This window comes from Ictidomys tridecemlineatus, unplaced genomic scaffold, assembly GCF_052094955.1.
Source record: "Ictidomys tridecemlineatus isolate mIctTri1 unplaced genomic scaffold, mIctTri1.hap1 Scaffold_42, whole genome shotgun sequence".
Lineage (NCBI taxonomy): Eukaryota > Metazoa > Chordata > Mammalia > Rodentia > Sciuridae > Ictidomys > Ictidomys tridecemlineatus.
The window spans coordinates 182,437-202,081 of record NW_027522720.1 but is presented as its reverse complement, the minus strand read 5'-3'; the positions used below and the strand labels follow the sequence as shown (position 1 = coordinate 202,081).

The 19,645-nt window shown below is 37.1% G+C and overlaps 1 protein-coding gene across 2 annotated transcripts in view; it reads left to right on the top strand.

Moving 5' to 3' along the window:
• Positions 1-19,645, top strand: part of LOC144373518 (tRNA (32-2'-O)-methyltransferase regulator THADA-like) — a 73,807-nt gene that overhangs the window by 16,211 nt on the left and 37,951 nt on the right. For both annotated transcript variants that reach the window (XM_078036565.1, XM_078036564.1), the window contains exon 4: positions 15,603-15,830. In XM_078036565.1, coding sequence (XP_077892691.1) covers positions 15,820-15,830 — 11 coding nt within the window. In that variant the 5' untranslated portion in view covers positions 15,603-15,819. The remainder of the gene's footprint in view (positions 1-15,602; positions 15,831-19,645) is intronic.

Genomic DNA, 19,645 nt, shown 5'->3' with positions numbered 1-19,645 from the left:
TTTTGCTGCCACTGGAGATGACCTTAGTAGAGTCCCTTATTCACTCCATACTTCAGTTTCTCAATCTATATGACAGGAGTAGTAAGATCTAGATTTTATCTTCATGGGGTTATTAAGAGTCTACAACAAACTATTACAACTTTATTATTAATTTTTTTAAAAATTGAAGTCCTAAACAATTAGAGATATGGTTTGCTGTTTCTGTCTGTTGCCTTGCTGTTAGACTGTGCCTTTTGAGGACAGCACCAGGGTCAGAATCCTGTGTATCTGGTACCTTGTATACTGTCTGGTGTGTAGGAAGCATATAGAAATACTTGCTTAGTAGAAAAAGTAAATTTTATTACTGGGGAGGGGGGGATAAAAAGTTTGTTTTCTACTCCTGCCTTTGTTCTCATAAAGCCACAATAACCAACGAGGTTATCCTCTCTGTGCCTTGAGTTTCTTCTTGCTCAAATAAGAGGTTGGGCCAAGCCTGAGGTGTCTTCCCTCTAAAATATGAAGCTGAGACTTTATATAATGTTACTAGAATTGCATGTTTGATAAAGTGCCAATGCCTTAGACAGTACCTGACACATAGTAGGGACCAGAAGTTTTCATTTAATATGTGGAGAAAGGACCAGGGGTCTGCCTCTCTGTATGAGTGTGTGGAATGCACTTAAGATTGAGCTTTTGAGCCCATTGGTCTGATCTAGATGTGTTCTTTGGATTATGAACAGTGAGAAAATACAAGTTTTACAGTCATGTTATTACACTGTAATTTTCTAACACTCCTTTCCTTTCTGTTTGTTGTCATTTAACTGACTTAGTCTGACAGAATGAATAATGGATTCCATGTAAAATCGGAACATGCATAGCCATGTTTTCTGGGGAAGGTGCTGTGCTTTCTGCTTTTCTATAGTAGCTGCCATCTGTATGTGAATGGATCGTCCTTGATAGCTGCTCATTCTTTATAGGGTAGCAGCTAAACCAATTGCATCTTTAACTCTGGGGCCCTTGTGTGTCTTAACCTTCAACTATGTTAGTTGCAGCTAAGTGGCAAGTGCCAATATATAGTAGTCTGAGAAGATTTATTTTTGACTTTGTGGAGTGTCTGCTTTGCCAAAACTTCATACAGGTGCTCAGTGTGCAGAATTAAATAGTATTGCTTTTACATTTTCCTTTTGCTTAAACTCAACCTGTGAGCCAATAAGAACTTAATGATGAATAAGTACTTACCTTGAATTCAGTTTAAACATGAGGGCTCCAAAACTTGGGCTTTTGAGCTTACAGTTCAGCTGGGGAGAAATAAACTGTTACTTGTGAATCAGATGAAAATAGAAGATATCATATACTAATCACCTGTGCAATGTGATTTGGGTAATGAATGCCTTGGACATCTGTAAATGGAAAAAATAGAGTGCTGTATTTTTGGGGAAATAGTATTTCTTATAAGGCTTTGGGGAAGAGTAGATTTAAGGTCATGAAATAGACTGAAAAAGAGAAATGAATAAATAATTTTGTTTACTGTGTTAAGTGCAATTTCTATTCTGTATTATTAAGAAGAGCTCATATTCAAATTAAGAGCTTAGTACAGTTTACTATAATTTAAGAAGAAAATGGGTTTGTAAAAGCATCACTAGATCCAAATAAAATAATTTCCAATGACTGTATTGGGAGATGTTAGATTTATTTTATTTTCTTGGACATAAATGACAGAATTATTAGAATTATTTTTCTTAGTGGCATAGGTCTGGAGGAACCCTTCAAGGGGCATCTAACTCAGCCCAACTTCTTGCTTATCGGCAGATTTTGAAGCCATTTCCAGACTGACTGGCTTCTTTCCTGTTCTTTGTGTTTTCTAGGAAAAGAGATTCCACAAGTTTCTGTGGTTACCCACTCCATTGTTTAGGAAAGAATTGGTTTTTCAAAACTAAAATTGAGAGCTTTAGGGCAATTGAGTTTTTTATATTTTAGAGAATGTAATTATTAGAATTCAGAATAGCTTATTTGCTTTGAACCACATAGAAGCTTGTAGTAAACACTTACCTATTTGGCCAAACTGAAAATTGGAATTTTCTTTCACTGGGTCTGGGATAATACTAACATCCTCAGACCCAAAGAATTCTCATTTTCCCCATTGAATAACGTTCATTATGTTTTCAATCTGCTGGGTACTAGCATGCAGAGATGAATCAGAAATATTCTGTGCCTAAGGGGAACTGACAGCCCAGTGAAAAATATGGCAGCTATCTGTTGCATTGGATTCTGTTCAACTTACCTTGAGGGAAGGGAGAAGTTTTGTAAGGCAGATGGCATGTCTTTTAGTGTCTTTTGCCTATTCCATGGTTGGCTTGTGCCAGGCCATTTTTATGTGTCTAATTTAACTTTCATGAGATCCCTGCAAGGTGAACAATATCATCATCACCTTACAGTGGCGTAAAACCACAGGGAGTGAATTTTAGTTATTTGCCTGCTGTCGTATAGCCAGAAAGTGGCAGGACTGGAACACAAATTATTTTCATGTACAGGGCACTTATTTATCAATACATAGAGCCTGTCATGAGTAGTATATTACTTTTTTGGTGTATGTCTTTAGATTTTACATTGCCCTAACTGTGGGAGACAAGCCACTTCATTCGTTCATTCAGAGTCTGAATGTGGGCCAATAATCACATATTTTTAATATGGTATGTTGATTTCAGTGGGGGTGGGGCACAGGGGAGAAGTTTGCTTGAGTTGACTCTAAGACCCTTTCTGTGGGTGTTGGAAGACAATATGAATTATGTAGTTTTTTTCGTTCGTGGATTTTATGTTTTTGGTGGGGAAGTTATTAGAGCAGTTTATTGCAAGTAAGAAAAAGGCAAGAGAAAATACAGTATACCCGATAGAGGGGCAGGCAGGTAGGCTATGGATGAGAATGCCCATAAGTATTCTTTTTTTGAGTGAGCCTCACTGTTTTCATGTATATAAGAGATGAGGCAAGAGTAGGCCTTAAAGTTTCTAACATTATGCTGTTAAACCAGAAAGGTAAAAATCATACTTTTCTGGTTGGCAAGTAGGGAATGAATTAAATTAGCCCAGGAGGTTATCAGTTTTACTAATAAGAAATTTACCTTTTTCATAGTTAACTCTGTAAAAATCAATTGTTTGGTGCTATCGAGAGGGGATTTGGGGTTTACAAAAATTCTTGGCTGTGGTTCAATTTCTTTTAGACTTAATGTTTTACAGAATCTTTGGTTACATTTTTCACATCTTTAATTAAAATGACATAAATGATAACAATTATTATTTGTCTTTATTTTCTAAAGGACCTAAAAAGTCACCCAATCCCATTTTCATTTAACAGATAAGAAAATTAAGGTGCAGAAAATTAAGTGATTTGCTCAAGATCACAAAGCTAGCATTAATATAATTTAATGGTTATTTTTAGCTTACAGCATGACTAGAACATTTGAAAAAAATATTTAGAAATGAAGTTTCTATTAGCAACAATAATATTCATTTGAATTTAAATGATTCTAATGTGGAATATGAGGTTCATTCTCCCAAAGAGGCACTTTACTTGTCAGAGGATTTTAAATAATAATGATTTAAAGTTAAGAGCCCCATGATTTGATATAGTCTGGAGGTGTCATTCATGCATTTACCACAAATCTTTGTAGAACATTCAATCTGTTGCTTTAGCCAGGGTAGATAAATGAGTATTTTTGGAGACTGAGAAGTACAGTACAAGTCTTGTGTAACCTTGTTGAGATGGTCTAGTCAGAATTAAGTCTGTACTGACATTTTTGTTTACTGGAGAGTTTCATGTTTCAACGTTTTGTTCATTCATAGGTTCATGGATTATAGGTAGGAAGACCACAAATGAAATTTGTAGCCAAAAAGAAGTTCTTGAAAAGAAATATGTTCATGAACTTAAAGTGGGAATTACTCATTGTATGCTTAAATATTGACTCTTGCATGGACCAAGTAATCTTTGTTCCTTAGGACTGCTTCAGGCCATTGCTCTCTCTAATAACTGAGGCATTGTTGCTCTCGTTTGAGCTTGTTCTATGGAATCTTGGCAATGCATGCATCCTCTTTCTGCATGTAAAAGCATGAGTAAATATTTTTTCTTAGCTTTGATATTTTTGTAGCTTACATTTTATATGAGCCAGACTAATATAATGTAATACCAGGATTACATAATTTAAGACGTCAGGGTTGCTTCCAGGGCTATGCGATAAAGTATTCATTTATCAGGAAGTTTACAAGCTGTATTTGTTGCTCATTCACTACCTGTAGAGAAACACCACAGAGCTGTTTTCCAAATGAGAAAATGGAGTCAAAGAACTTAAGGCCAGAGGGAATGGTTTTCTTAGAATTTAAGATAACATTTATAATTTGTTCAGAATTCAGTCCTAGTAACTATTGATTTTAGTAACATATAGTTTTGAAATTCCAGAAATTTCCAACTATTGTTGTTACACACAAAACTATTTTTGATAAAAATGTGATCAATAAAATTTTTTATGTGTGTCTAATTTAACCTTCACGAGATCCTTGCAAGGTGAGTAATATCATCATCACCTCACAATGGAGTAAAACGACAGGGAGTGAATTTTAGTTATTTGCCTGCTGTCATATAGCTGGAAAGTGGCAGGACTGGAACACAAATTATTTTCATGTACAAAGCATTTATTCACCAGTACACAGAGCCTGTCATGAGCAGTATATTACTTTTTTGGTGTTTGTCTTTACCGTTATTAGAAGAAGATACTTTCCATTTTCCTAAAGTCATGACATGGGGAAGTAGCACCGCCAGTCTGGATGATGAACTGGTCAGCAGGCTGAGGACCTAATCTGTCAGACTGTGGTATGTGTACTTATGTGTTTGCTTGTAAGTGGGGAAGGAGGGGAGGCAAGTAGTGAAGGGGGAATAGAGTAGTAAACACCTTTGAAATATAATAGACTTTAGGATTCACTAGAAGTACTGAGTTCTGTACCTTGGGCTAGATGTCCTAGTAAAAAATTAAGTAGCTATAGGTGGACACAATATCTTTATTTTATATTTGTGTGGTTAAAAAAATTAAGTAGCATACTCTTGTCATTGTCATTTTTCATCCCTCAAATAATAGCTCCATTTTTTAATATTTAAATGTAAGTTTGAAATAGTTCAGACTTAATAGTAGTTAGAATGCTTTTGGATACAACTAATAAAAAACCCAAATCAAAATTTAAACAGGGAAAAGTTATTACATATGTAACCAGGATGTTTTAAGGGGGATTTATTTCTTTCAGGTTGAAGCATGTGTTTTCTCTGTGTTTCTACTGTGTCATCCTAGACGTGAAGGCATGGACCCAGGAGGCTTTCTGGATGGTTACAAGATGGCTGCTATTATGTAGATGTTGGAGCCATCCTCCAGATGTTAGAGTTGAAACACAATATTTAGAAGCCTTGTGTTTCTTATTTCTTTTTGAAAACAATGACACTTCCTCCTGTGTGTGTTTCTATGTCCCCACCTCCACATCCTACAGATTTTTATTCATATATTATTGACCAAAGTTAATTTTTAACATGTCCCAACTTAACCCGGGTGGGGGAAATAGATCTGCCATAATTAGCTTAGACAAATCAGGGTTCTTCAGTTGGGCCTGGAATATATGTTAGCTCTTCCTGAAGCACATGACTAGTCTGAGAATGGTAAATTCTAAAAGTCAAGTTCCATTAAAAGGAAGGACAAGGTCGGGGAAAGAGTGTGAATTAAGCAATGTGTGTTACTACATTGATGTCTGATGTTCAAGGTCATCTCAAAAGCATTGAAAATGTTTTAATTAGGAACAGTGATTTAAATATAGGAAGATAATAAATATATTTTAGCCTAATATGAAAATTTATTTTCTTTACATATTTCCTACATGTAGTTGTAAAGAAATATGAAATAGTACAAGGGTCTAGATATACGGTTCTGTATAATTCATTCTTTTTAATTTTTTTATTCTTTTTATATGACAGTAGAGTGTATTTTAACACTATACATACATGGTGTATAGCTTATTCTAATTAGGATCCCATTCTTGTGGTTGTACATGATGTGGAATTATACTGGTCATGTATTCGCATATGAACATAGGAAAGTTATGTTCAGTTCATTGTACTGTCTTTCTTATTCTCCTCTCCACTCCCTTCTCTTCATTCTCCTTTATCTAATCCAGTTGAACTTCTATTCTTCTCCTCTCCACTTTCCTTCACTGTGTGTTAGCATCCACGTATTAGAGATAACATTCAACCATTGGTTTTTTGGGGGACTGGCTTATTTCACTTAGCACGACATTCTTCAGTTCCAACCATTTACCAGCCAATGCCATAATTTCACTCTTCTTTATGGCTTACTAACATTCCATTTTGTATATATACCAAATTTTCTTTATCCATTCATCTGTGGAAAGGTACCTAGGTTGGTTCCATAGCTTAGCTATTTTGAATTGAGCTGATATAAACACTGATGTGGCTATAATTCATTCTTGTAAATAGCTTGCATTTAAAAAATTTTCATGTAATTCCTTAGTCCATTTCATGTTGCTATAACAGAACACGTGATGCTAGGTAGTGCATAAAGAAAAGAGATTTATTTGGCTCATGATTCTGGTGGTGGAAGGTGGTCCAAACAGCATGGTGCTAGTATTCTGGAAAAGTTCCCTCCCCCACACCCATGGCTATCACAACATGGTCAGGAAGTAGAAAGGAAACCAATGGACTGTGTAGAAGGGCCAATTGCATGGTGTGGCTTTGCTTTCCAATAGCCCAGTTTATCAAGAACTAATTCAGTCCCATGAGGTTTGACCTATTCCAAGACATCATGAATCCATTCATGAGGGTATAAGTAACCCTGTAACCTAGTTACCTTTCATGAGGCCCTACCCCTTAAAAGTTTGACTACTCCAACATCATTTTATTGGATACCAATCTTCCAGCATATGTCCTTTTGAGGGATAAACCATATCCAAAACCATAGCACCCAGGAACAAAGTATATGTATGTCTTCACACATGAACCAAGTTTTGTAAAACATTAAAATAGAGATTCTGAATCCAAGCTTGAAAATGCTCTTTGACATTATGAATTATCTTCCTGGTTCACAGCTCATCTCTAATAAGCTAACAGTGTTAACATGTTTGTTATCACAAACTCTGGTTTACTTTTGGAATTTGTCCCATATATTGGTTTTCTTATCATAAGGCCAAATAGTGTGAAGTCAAATGGTCTTTCTAAATTTATGGGAATTGGCATTTAATTATTTTTGTTTCTGTGTCAAAAATCCCTGTTCTATTTCAATTGAATGTGGTATTTTGATGTGACTTTTTTGGCCTCTGAACTCAAATTAGGCCAATTGTTCTGAATAATCTCTCTTTCTTTTTCTGCCAAGTTTCTTTCTTTTCTGTCCTCTGAACTCTAACTGCTTTGTTCTCTACAAACTGCCTCTATAGAATTGGAACATGAGGCTGTCTGGGTCAGGGCAAACCAGCTGGGCTTGACAGAAGTTAGGGTTAGATTAGCTTCATTCGACAAGGATCAGTACGTCTGATCCAGTTGCTAAATCTTGGAAGACTAGAATTTTCCATTCTATAAGCACAATTCCATGACATCTTGCCTTTCTTTTGCTCTTACGACATCTTCATCTTAGTTGTATCTATTTCTACAACCTCTCAAATCTGAATAATTGACTTAGATCCATCTAATGGTCAGCTACATACCCCTGTCCTGTAATTCACTTGATCCCCTCTGTCACCCCTTTAATCAAAGCTTTCCTATGCCTGTGGTTCCATTTCTGTGTAACTGGTGTCCAGGTTAGGCATTCTGACATTTTTTTTCTTCATCATTCATTCAGCAAGTATACGAGGTAGGTTCAAGCACTGAGGGGATGAGGGAATGACACACATTTATAAAATAGGATGCAAATCTCTGAAGAACAATGGAAGAGGAGAGGCAAGACTTGGACTCAACTGTAAAGTTACCTATAAAGCAAGGTGGGAAGCTGAAGGTAACTGTGGACTTTGCTCTCCCTCATGGGAAGAGCCTCATTCCCGCTGCACTGTGCAGACGTGGCTGTAGCAGAGCTCTTGCTAATGTCTTTTAAACACACTTTCTCCCTGTGTCTCTTCCAGTTCTTCCATTAATGTGGGAAAATCTTCCCTCACCTTTTGTTTATATTGCTGCTAGAAAATGTGTTCAACGCAGAGCAATATTGGTGCTCTGCCTCCCCTACCTGCATTTGGAAATGGAATTATGTGTATTAAAAATACTGTGCCACTGACTTCTAAGGGTCACAAGTGCCTAGTTTCCCCCAGAAACCCAGCACAGGTCATCTTCAACTCCTTAATGCTTTAATTGAGAACTTTCCCTGAAGCTTCTATATTTCAGAGAAAAGAAGTTCTTTTAGTGGTGTTCTCCTTGATTGCTTTCCAATATTTCAATGAACTAGTTTTCAATTATTTATCATTATAAAAGTATATTGTTCCAGTGGTGAAGTAAATAACTTCTGTGGGCTACCTGCAATGCCACCATTTATAATATCATGTATTTCATTTGCCATATGACTATAAGTTGTGGCCTTCCACCAAGGAACATACTGTCCCTAAATACTTGATTGTGTATATCCTTCCTGTTTTCAGCCCTGGCTGCATTTAAAATTGTGCCCTCATGCATTGCCAAACTGGTTGGCTTGTCCATGAAAATTGAATCCCGTGGAATCCCTGGCATTTTCTGTAGACGTTTCTTCCTGCTCCCATTAAATAGAATTTTTAATGGTTTTTTAGGGCCTTCTGTATAATAACCCTCTTTTCTTTCTTTCTTTCTTCCTTTCTTTCTTTTTTTTTTTTTGGTAGTCCTAAGGACTACACCTGGGCTTCATGCCTGCTAGGCAAGTGCTCTACCACTTAGCTGTATCCCCAGCCTTCTTTATCTTTTATTTTGAGATAAGGTCTTGTTAAGTTGCCAAGGCTGGGATCCTCCTGCCTCAGCCTTCCAAGTAGCTGGGATTACAGTCATGTATAGTGACACCTGGAGTAATGTCACTCTTCGTAGAATTATTTTAAAAAATCACAGTAGCAGAAGGAATCATGTTTCTCAATTTACCTTAGTCTGGAATGACTTTGAGCACCTAGCCTGATATCTATCAATAAATATGTATTAACTATCAACTGTATACAGGGCTTAGTACTAGGTGACACCAAAAAAGATCTAAGAACAGCCTATTCTCACGGAACATATAGTGTGCTTACAATGAAATAAACTAAAACACAATCAAGGAACAGGTCAGTCTTATTGTGAAGTGACAGCAATGATAAAGAAGAAGAGAGAGGAATCAAATATTATACCATTGTTCTGGTATAATCCAAGAGGCGAGCATCTGAGGATTCTTCCCGTTTTTCTCTATGGTATATGTGATATAGCTCATGTGGTAGGAAGTGCTTAGAGGTAGGCCAGCTCTTTAAGGAGATTTCTCAGAGGGACTCCCTGATTTCTAGTGTGTATTCTTTATAATCAGAGGTACTCTGTAATTGGCAATATCTTATTCTCTATGGGGAACAATAAATGATATGTCAGAGTATTTTCTCTTCTCCTTGTTCTGTATTTTTTGATTCGTTTACTTAGAAAAATCTTGAATCTTCAGAGACCTGGGTGCATTTGTGAATTAAAAGAAAACACTGGTACATTTTCAGTAGGTCTTTGGACTCCCAAATCTTTTCCTACACTCTTTCTTTTCCAACAGTCAGCCTTGTTTTTTGGTCCTTCAGGTACTTCCTGGTTTCAGTGCCATGGCTGAGTTTTCTTTCCTTATAGTCAAAAGGTTTGCTTTCCAACTAGCATCTCTCCTCTTTGTGGCCAGTGTGTCGATTTGACATGGGGTAGTTAAGTATGGGCAGAACCTTGGTGGGGGGAAGATGATGCTGTGGTTTCCAGGACTTCACTCCTACTCTTCTGTTTCACTCTTCTTCTCTCTTTGTATGTTGAAAGTAATATGTGCTTATTAAGAAAAATATGAAAAAGTTACACAGTTTTATTGTCTTCACCTAGGCTATTGCATTGCAGTTGTCATTTTGCTGTGTTTTCTGGACCTTTTTTTTTAATTCATGAGTATTTAGTTTTTATAAAATGTATTTGTAGTTATTCTACACACACCCTTCTTTTTTCACTGGTAGGAATCACTTTTCATTTTTGTTTGATAATTTGTAATCCTCCTAGTTTAAAAAAAATTAACAGACTGCTGTGTATCTTTGTTTATAAAGTGTTTTAATGTGTAAGTCTCTTTCTGCAAGTAGAGTCTCCTGTGTGTGATTTCTAGGTCACAGGACACGACTCGTTGTTGCATTCTATACTGTTAGGTTTTACATATTGTCATATTTCTTTTCTTTTCTTTCTTCCTTTTTTTCAGAGTTCTTTATTTTATAATTTATTTATTTTTTATGTGGTGCCGAGGATCGAACCCAAGGCCTCACTTGTGCTAGGCAAGGGCTCTGCCACTGAGCCACACCCCAACCCACAAGTTGTCATATTTCTTTTTTTTTTCTTAAGAGAGAGAGAGAGAGAGAGAGAGAGAGAGAGAGAGAGAGAGAGGGAGGGGAGAGAGAGAGAGAATTTTTTAAAAATTTTTTAGTTTTTGGCGGACACAACATCTTTGTATGTGGTGCTGAGGATCGAACCCGAGCCGCACGCATGCCAGGCAAGCACGCTACCTCTTGAGCCACATCGCCAGCCCGTCATATTTCTTAATAAATTAATTTTCTTGAAAAAACAGGTTCCATTTCACTTCCAGTCACACGTTTCACTTTCCATTTCACATAGTATAAAGTTTATTGCTCTAATTGGCCTTTTTTCTTTTTAAAAGAGTTATTTTTATTTTAATCAACAATCTTGAGCATTTTATCTGATTTTTCCCCACTATAGATAGTGATGCAAGGAATATTCTCTCATGAATTTTATCTTTGTTCTTTTTTAAAAAAAATTTGTTTTTTTAGTTTGTAGTTAGATACAATACCGTTATTTTATTTATTTATCTTTATGTGGTGCTAAGGATCGAACCTAGGACCTCGCACATGTGAGGTGAGCACTCTACCACTGAGCCATAACCCCAGCCCCTGTCCATGTTTTTATGATTATTGAAAGGGAGATTGCTGGACTGAAGAATATAAACATTCCATGAAACTAATAGCCAAGTTTCTTTTAACTGATACCAATTAACACATTTACCAGCATGTGCAATCTTCCTAGTACTAAGAGTAAGCATTTTTAAAAAATATTTATTTTTTAGTTTTAGGTGGACACAGTATTTTTGTTTCACATTTATGTGGTACTGAGGATCGAACCAGTGCCTCATGCATGCTAGGAGAGCACTCTACCATTGAGCCACAACCCTAGCCCCAGAAATAAGTTTTTTTTTAATGCAAATTTCAGGGAATGTGAGAAGGAAAAGACCTTGGTGTTTCAATTTACATTGCTTTTATTACTAGGGAGGCTGAACATTTGCTCAAGTTATTTGTTGGTTAATTGCATTTTCTTCAGCTTTGCTTTCAAGGCCCTTTTCACCTTATCTCGCATTATTCAAACTTACAAATATTTATTAAAGCCTGCCAACTACCTTCTCCCATTCCAAACATATACCCACACACTAATCAAGCTAATCTCCCTATTGTTCCTTTGAATGTTAAGCTTTTACTTTGAGTGCTTTTGTTCATGGTTTTTCTGCTCCTAAATGCCTGCCTCTCCCTTCTTCTTAAGCTATGCTGATTTCCATCCTTGGGTTCAGCCCAATGGTCTTCCTAAAACTGGTTTTCTGGAGAGCAGACTCTGGGGCTTCAGCTCTGTATTAGTCCATACTGCCTTCTTCAGGCTCTGCCCTAGGAGCAGGCAAAGAAGATGAATATAGAAATAGGCATGTCTACATTTGATTTCTGGTGTAAGTGACTTAGTCCCCTGAGCCTCCATTTCTTTGTCTCAGCATCCTTATAAAATGTGAATGACAATAGAGTCTGCCTCTGGAATTGTGAGGAGCAAATGTGATAAAGCTAAGAGGGCCTAAGGCTGGTGTAGAGGGCCTAAGGCTGGTGCTTAGTATATAGGAAACTCTCCTTTAGTGCCCATTGTTTTAATTGTCATCTCAGCATTTTTTGTTGTTGTTGTTGTTGTTCCATAGGACTCTCCTGTACCACCCCAGAGGCTGTGTACTGTCTCTTTCTTGTAAATTAGTTATGTACTCTCAAGTGAACACAAGGTTCTAAAGGGGAGGGATTGCATTTTAAGTCTTTGCATGTCCTAATGCACTATGCTGCTTGAGTATAGTTGGGTAGCTTTGGTAGTGGTGGAAATTAGAGGAAGGCAGTGATGAGGACCTCATTTTCAGCTTTTCATAAGACCTTTACTAGGAGAACTTTCTCCTAGGGCCTTTTAAAAAATGTTAGCTTTTGTTGCTTATTCAGCCAACTGGAGTTACTCAGTAGAAAATGTTTAAGAGATCCAGATTATACCACCGGATTTCACTTTTCCATATAGTGTTTCAAAGTGTTGTATTCATTAGTATTTGTCAGAGGGCTGGGGATGTGGCTCAAGAGGTAGCGCGCTCTCCTGGCATGCATGTGGCCCAGGTTGGATCCTCAGCACCACATACACACAAAGATGTTGTGTCTGCCGAGAACTAAAAAATAAATATTAAAAAAAATTCTCTCTCTCTCTCTCTCTCTCCTCTCTCACTCTCTCTTTAAAAAAAATTTGTGAGAAACCTATGGTTAATGTAAAGGGGGTCCGGCGGATCATTGGAGGGAGAGACCACACAAGAGACTTACTCCATGCAATTGACAAAAGGGGATTTATTGGGGATCCATTCCAGCGCACTGGGGCTCTGTGCTCACTAAAGGAGGGAGAGCAGCCGAGAGCCCAGAGCAAAGGTCAAGCAGAGCTTAAGTACACTTTTTGGAGAGGGCGGTGGGCTTTGCATACATCAGAACAAATCATCATGAGGCGCGGGGAAATTGAACAACAACTCTGAGACGTGATTGGCAAATCCATTGGCGGGAACAGCTCGGGCAGGGGTGATTGGTCATTCCTAAGCGGGGTACACATTCAAACTGATTGGTTCGGGCCCTGTGACAAACTGCACAGGGCCCTAGGCTAAATGGCTAGTAGGGTGTAGTCTTAACTATCTCAGGAAGCTGGGTGTAACAGAGGAACTCAATAATACCTAATCTTTTGCATTTTAATTCAAGCCTTCCAGCTTAGAAACTTTACCCTTTCAGTTAATACCACAAGAAGCCATAAACTAAACCAGATTCTTTCCCCTTTTAACTTTCACATGCCCTGGATTAACGGCAATGTTACTCCCTCATTTACACCTGGTATTTCCTAGCATTCTCAAAAAGCTGAAACAATGATTCATGTTTAGTCACTGTGTAACTGGCTATTTTCATTTATTTAAAATAAAAATAACAAAAAATATCCCGGGTAAAGATCTCCACGTATTTTAGCTAGTGACAGATGCTCTGATCAGTATTTCTACTTAAGTCAGGCATTTTTTACATACACCTCAAGCCTTGCAATTAAGCTTTATGTCTTTCCAAGCATAACAGTTAACCAATAAACCAAAATATCAGCCTGGTCTGGCTTAGCTCAGTGGTCTTTTGATTTCTTCCAGTCTGTTTGATGTGGAGGTTTATTGAGATTTATCTACTGAGCTGTTCATAGTTTGTAGGGCTGGGAGCATTGACTATATTATATAAGATTCCATTAGTGACAGAAGAGTGTGGACAGTCTCTGCAGTGTAGATAGTCTAGCCAGTTGTACTGGTCATGATTTTGTTGAAATTTTTAAGACTGTTGTCGAGCTTTTTATTAAATACTCAATGGTTTTTCTTATTTCCCAGTTTATACTCCAAGCCTCAAAGCAGATGTGCTTTGATTGGTTCAATTTAGTAGAAAGTTTCTTAACTTTCAGTATGCAGATTTAAAAACTTTTCCAGTTATTTGGACTAGTTATCATCAAGGGAAGTAAAAATAAAAATATATAGTAATCAATCATAAATATTGCTAGATGGGGAGGTAAACATCATTCCATTATATTGTTTAAGGTGGAAACAGCATTGGTGTATCCAACTTTATAACAAAGCCTGCAGAGGGCTTTCTTATACTTATCTTATGTATTCCTAATAGGAATGTTCAATATGGAAAGTATTATTGTCCTCATTCTAGATGACACACTTGGAGTTTAGATGATTAATTTGCTACATGCCTCATACCTAGTGTGAAGCAGAGCTGGTGTTTGAATTCAAATGTGACTCCTAACCCAGTTATTTTTCCATTACATTAAAGTTTTTTTTTGTTCAATAATATACAGTATTTCTAAAAGTAACAAGAGTTTTGCCAAGCAGTTTTCCAGTGGTTTAATCATGTCCTCTTTCCTGAGAAGTTGAGTAGAATTACTCATGTATACCCTGCAGGAGATAAAAAAAAAGTGTCATATTAGAGGAATAATGAAACTTATCCATTTTTTTCTCCTTTAGTTGCTTCATGTACAGAATTGGGAAACTACCTGTAGGGCTTTTGTTTGATTGAGTAAGTTAGGAGTTGGCATGAGCAAATGCATGTTAGCATTCATTTGCTCATGTAGGTTTATTGACGTACTCCTGTGTACCAACAATGTGCTAAGCATTAAAAGACACATAAGTGGAAAATCTTTGCTCTTAAGCATCTCAGAATCCAGCAGAGCAGATATGTTCCAAAGTACATGACCATAGTATGGTATAGAGATGGCAAGAAGAAATTTAAAAGCTTGAAATGGAGATAAATGGTATCTCTCAGACAGGCTTCCTATAAGAGTCAGGGTCTGAGCTTGAAAGATGAGTAGAGATTAGCTAGATGAAGAAAAAACTGTGGGAAGAAAGTGAGCCAGGAGAACAGGTGTGGCATAGATGGGTTGGTGTGAATGTGTATCTTCAACCCAGGCTTTCTTGAGCACTTTAATGTGAGTACTCATTTAAAATATTGAGTCATGGAATTCTTCTTGTGGGATATTTTGCAAAGAACTGTGTTTTAAAGAACCCATTTTGGAAAACTGGATGGACCAAGTGGTGAGAAAAGAAAGTTGTGCTTTGGGGAAAATTGAGGCAGGCAAGGAGGATGGAGAGGGATATTGATTACAAGAGAGAGTATAATAGTAGATTTGATAGGACTTGATGGAAAATGAGGGGACCAGGGAAGAGGAAAGATAGTGGAGTTTTGGCTTGGATAGTTTCTGGGACCATTTGTAAAGGTGAAGATTTAGAAAGAACAGATTGTTGAGGGAAGATTTCAAGTTCAGTTTTGCAACTATGTTTTAAGATACTGAGGCATGTGGAGTGGGTCATATCCATTTGGCAGTTAGATATGTGAGTGGAGTCTGGGCTAGATGAAGGAGTCATCTGTGTGGAGATGATATACCATACCAGGAGTGAATGAGATCACCAGTGGGGTGAGGATAGATGCCAGGAGACATCAGTAAGTAAGTGATGTGTGCAGGAAGAGGATCTGTCAGCTCACAAGCATTTCAATAATCTAAAATTGTTTGGGATATGCTTTTCTGTTTCAAGATCCATCAGTTGTGTTTTATTTTGTTACAGAGTGCCTGAATCCACCCATGAAGGAAGTCTATTCTGTGGATTTGCCCTCTCAAGATTCAGGGTAGTCGTGGAGGAGGTGCTTCACCCACACCCTAAGCTCGCCAAGGAGCACAGTGTGATTCCCACCCAGCCCTTCTGAATTCAGTGGGAAAGGTGGAGCCATCTTGCATTGTTAAGTTTTTGAGTGTTGGGTTCCTTAAATGTAACTGGAGAAATAATGAAAGAGAAGTAAGTATTCCACTGGATTAAATGACTTCAATGGATTTTAATTTTCTCGATAAACTGTTATTAAGAAATTGTTTTGGAGATTTACTCCCTGAGTAGGATTAGCTAACCTACATTTTTCATTTGGATAAGTAGTTCTTTAATTAGAAAGCAAGATTGGAGTAATAGTTTCTCCTTGCTTTAAATAGTGTAGAGAAGATATGTGAAACTGCCAAATGAAGGTTTTCCTCCTCACAGTGGTGTGAAGCAGGGAAAACAAGAGGAAGTTATAATGTTAGGGGAAAGGGTTCTCTTCATCCAGTGTACCTGTTTTTATCTTCAATTCTGGAAGTCTCTATGGAAGGGTTTTTTACCCCCTTATTCTTGTCATGCTAAGAGTTGCATATTTTCTGGCAAAAAGTTCATTACTGGCTAGGAGTGCACAAGAAATCCTTTGCCAGAGAATTAAGCAAGCAGAAGTGTGTCAAAACAAATATTCTAGTTTGAAAATATAGTCCTGCAGGAGGGGCGGGGATGTGTGGGTAGTGGAGGAGGCCAGGGCATGTTCTAAGATTGAGTATTTATTTCATAAGAATTCTGTGTTCTGAAGGACTGTTGTTTGTAGGAACTCTGGAGGAATCAGGATTGTGCTGCATTAAATGTACTGATGAGCACGGATAGTTTTTCTGGGATTTGGGGTTTGCTCTTGTGTTTAGTGTGCAGCTCATATGATGACAGCCTTTACTATGAGCGAAACATTTTGATAACAGATAGCCTTTTAAATTTAATTCAAGAGGCATTTAACAAAACTTTTGTTTACATGGAAAAACTCTGAGGCTTGAGAATATTAAACACACATAAACAAACATGCACATAAACACCAGTCCACTTCATAAGCATTTATTTGGCTAGGAAATGCCAAATTTATGTAACTCCAATCTTAAAAGTATTTGTTGATTGATTCTAAAAAGCAAAACCTTGTTTTTCCTTCTAACTTTTCCTTCTACCTTTTCCTTGTTACTTTAAAAAAATCATCATATAAATGAATAAGAGCATAGACTGGGTAAATAGAAGTTTTGTATACTTCCTTGCTATATAGTTGCTCAAAACAACTACTAGAGAAGTCACTTTTCAAATTGGAGAAACATTTTTTTAAGTTAGCTGACATTTTCTTTTTTTTTTTTTGTCAGTACCCACTGGGATGGGTGTGGGCGCTAACCATGTTAAGTAAGTTTCAAGATAAAAGTTATTGCTTGCAGAAATGGACTTGAGTTCTTCTACAGGATTTCCTGACTGTATATTTACCTGCAGCTGACATTATTTTCTGAGAGAATTTTTAAAATAAAATATCTGCCTTGTAATATTGCAATAAGTGATAACACATGATAGAATGTATAGATAAAAATAAGCCCTCAAAATAATATTAATAAAATACAGACCCTTCATTCTTTTATCCTTTTGGCAGATTTTAGGTCTGTTGCCATAAGCAGTTCAAGGAACACATGCTTGCATCCAGAGCACTGGGAGGAAGTCTGCCTGCACTTTGATTCCCTGATTTGATACACGTTAGATACTGGAAGAAAGATGAATTAATGTAAATTTCTTTAGTTTTAGTAACTCAGAAGAGTAAAAAATTGTTGAGGGCTTGAAAAGATCATGGTGCACCATTGGAATTTGACTTTAGTAAATGTAACATTTGTTTTCTAAAGAATTATAACAACATACTTAAATTCCAGAACAGTAAGCAAAATAGCTTAAGTTCACTGACTTAAAAAAACATTTTTTATACTGCACGGTTCTAAAATAAATACTTAAAAGAAACAGAGAACAAGCCATTCTATCTTGGATTTCATTTTCCTTCAGATAGAACAGCTAGAACAAACATTCTTGCTAGTTAACATTGCCTGTGTTTTTATGAAGTTAATAACTGACCTGTCAGTCACGCCCTATATAAATACGTTAGTTTAATGCTTTCTGCTTTAGAAGCACTTTTATTTACAAGAGCTGCCAGCCAAGATTTCCAAAGGACTCCATGGGCTGTTTGCTTTGATCTGTTTTGAGGGCTGGTCTCTTTATACCTGTTGGTTTGCTCTTTATGATACCTTTGTGTAATCAGGTATGGGGAGAGCAGATGTGCAGAATAAACACATCTTAAGGAAACCAAAGCTCAAGAAAAATCATGTAATTATGAACCAACAGCTCTAGAAAAGAGAGAGAGAATATTTTCTTAAATCAACTTAGTTGCTATTATGAGAAGAGAACAGATGTCATGATATTCACCCCAGAGAAGCCTCAGCTTTTCTTTTAAATCTCAGCTTCTAATGGATGGAGGTTGTGTGTGTCCCTTACCCCTTAAATTTGTAACTTGCCGAGATGTTGCAGCTCTTCTCAGTTGTCTTTTACCTTTGACCTTTTTTCATTTCCCTAGGAAATGTTTACCACATGTCTCTATCCAAATAATCATTGCTCAGTGGGAATCATTACCTTTGCATTTTGAACTGGAAATGCCTTTTAATGTTTAAGGGAGGTTTCAAAACAGGAGAGCTTTGGATTAGTTGTTTTAAGATTTTGATTTTTGACTTCCCCAGCACTTGAGGGTATTGAATGCTTGATTCAATTTTTTTTTAATCCTTCAGAATGCCATACATATTAGTCAGTGAATGAAAGAATGATGGAAATAAAGAGAAACCAGAGTTCTTGTTTCCAGAATAACCTATTCACCTTTCAATTAATTGTAGCCCTAACAATTCCTATGCATTATATTCACATATTACTTTTCTTTAGGAATCTGAATGTTTGGACATGTTAATTTGATTATTTTAGTTTGCTTAAAACAGTTTCCCTTACTTTTTTTTTAAACTAGGAATTTTATCATCACTTAACTGAGCTTTAGGAGGAAACGAGATTTCCAGGCATTCAGAGCTCCACTACTTTGGGAGGTTCTCTTTATGCATTTTGTGTTGATTTCACTGACATTTTTTGGTCAGCACTTTTATCCTTTTGTAATACTGGCGTCAATTTTAGATTTCCTGTGGAAGTAAAAAGCAGGTTTTTTATTAATCAGTTTTCTCCTTTCTTGCTCACAAAACTTTCAAACTCTAGTCTTTTAACAGTTATTGCATTTTATTTTGTTTCTAGTTCATATTTTTTAAATACTGGTATCTCTAGGATAACAAAGTATAAAATGCAGCCCCAAATACCCTTGGTTCAGCAGCTTTCCTCAGATAATCACTTGCCAGAGTCAAAGTATTTGGTGAATGTAGAGGTATGTTAAAGCCAGGTTTTAAACTTTTGTTTCCTCTGCAAAGCCTTTGGGGTCAAAGGTGGGAAAGCTCTGAGGTTGCCTGGAGCCAGTGCACAGGAGCACAGTCTTAGTTGTGCTGCCTGCATTGAGGCAGAAGGGTATATAAAACTCTAAAGGTTATAAAACTGCCAAAATTATGGTTTAGCATCTTTGGGCCTTTGGTTGCAGAGCCCTTTGTCAGAAATGGTTGTTGTAGGACAGTCAGAGATCAGGCCAGAGAAGCAAATTAGGAGTAAACTAGGGCAGGACATGCTACAGACAACAAGGAAGAAACTGCCTCTACAATGCACCCAGGGACGCTCCTGAAGTCGCATGGGTCCACTTAGTTGGCAGATTAGCTGCGAGTCCCCTCCAGTGTTTTCCTTTTGCATTCATCCAAGGTTCAAACCTATAATTAAATTTTCTGAACAAAGACCCTATTAACCCACACCATCCAGACTGATGACTAACAGCTCTTCCTTCCAGGTACATAAAGAAACCTGTAATGCTTAAAGGAAAATAAAGACCCTAGTCAGGTTTGTGGGGGAGGGTGAAG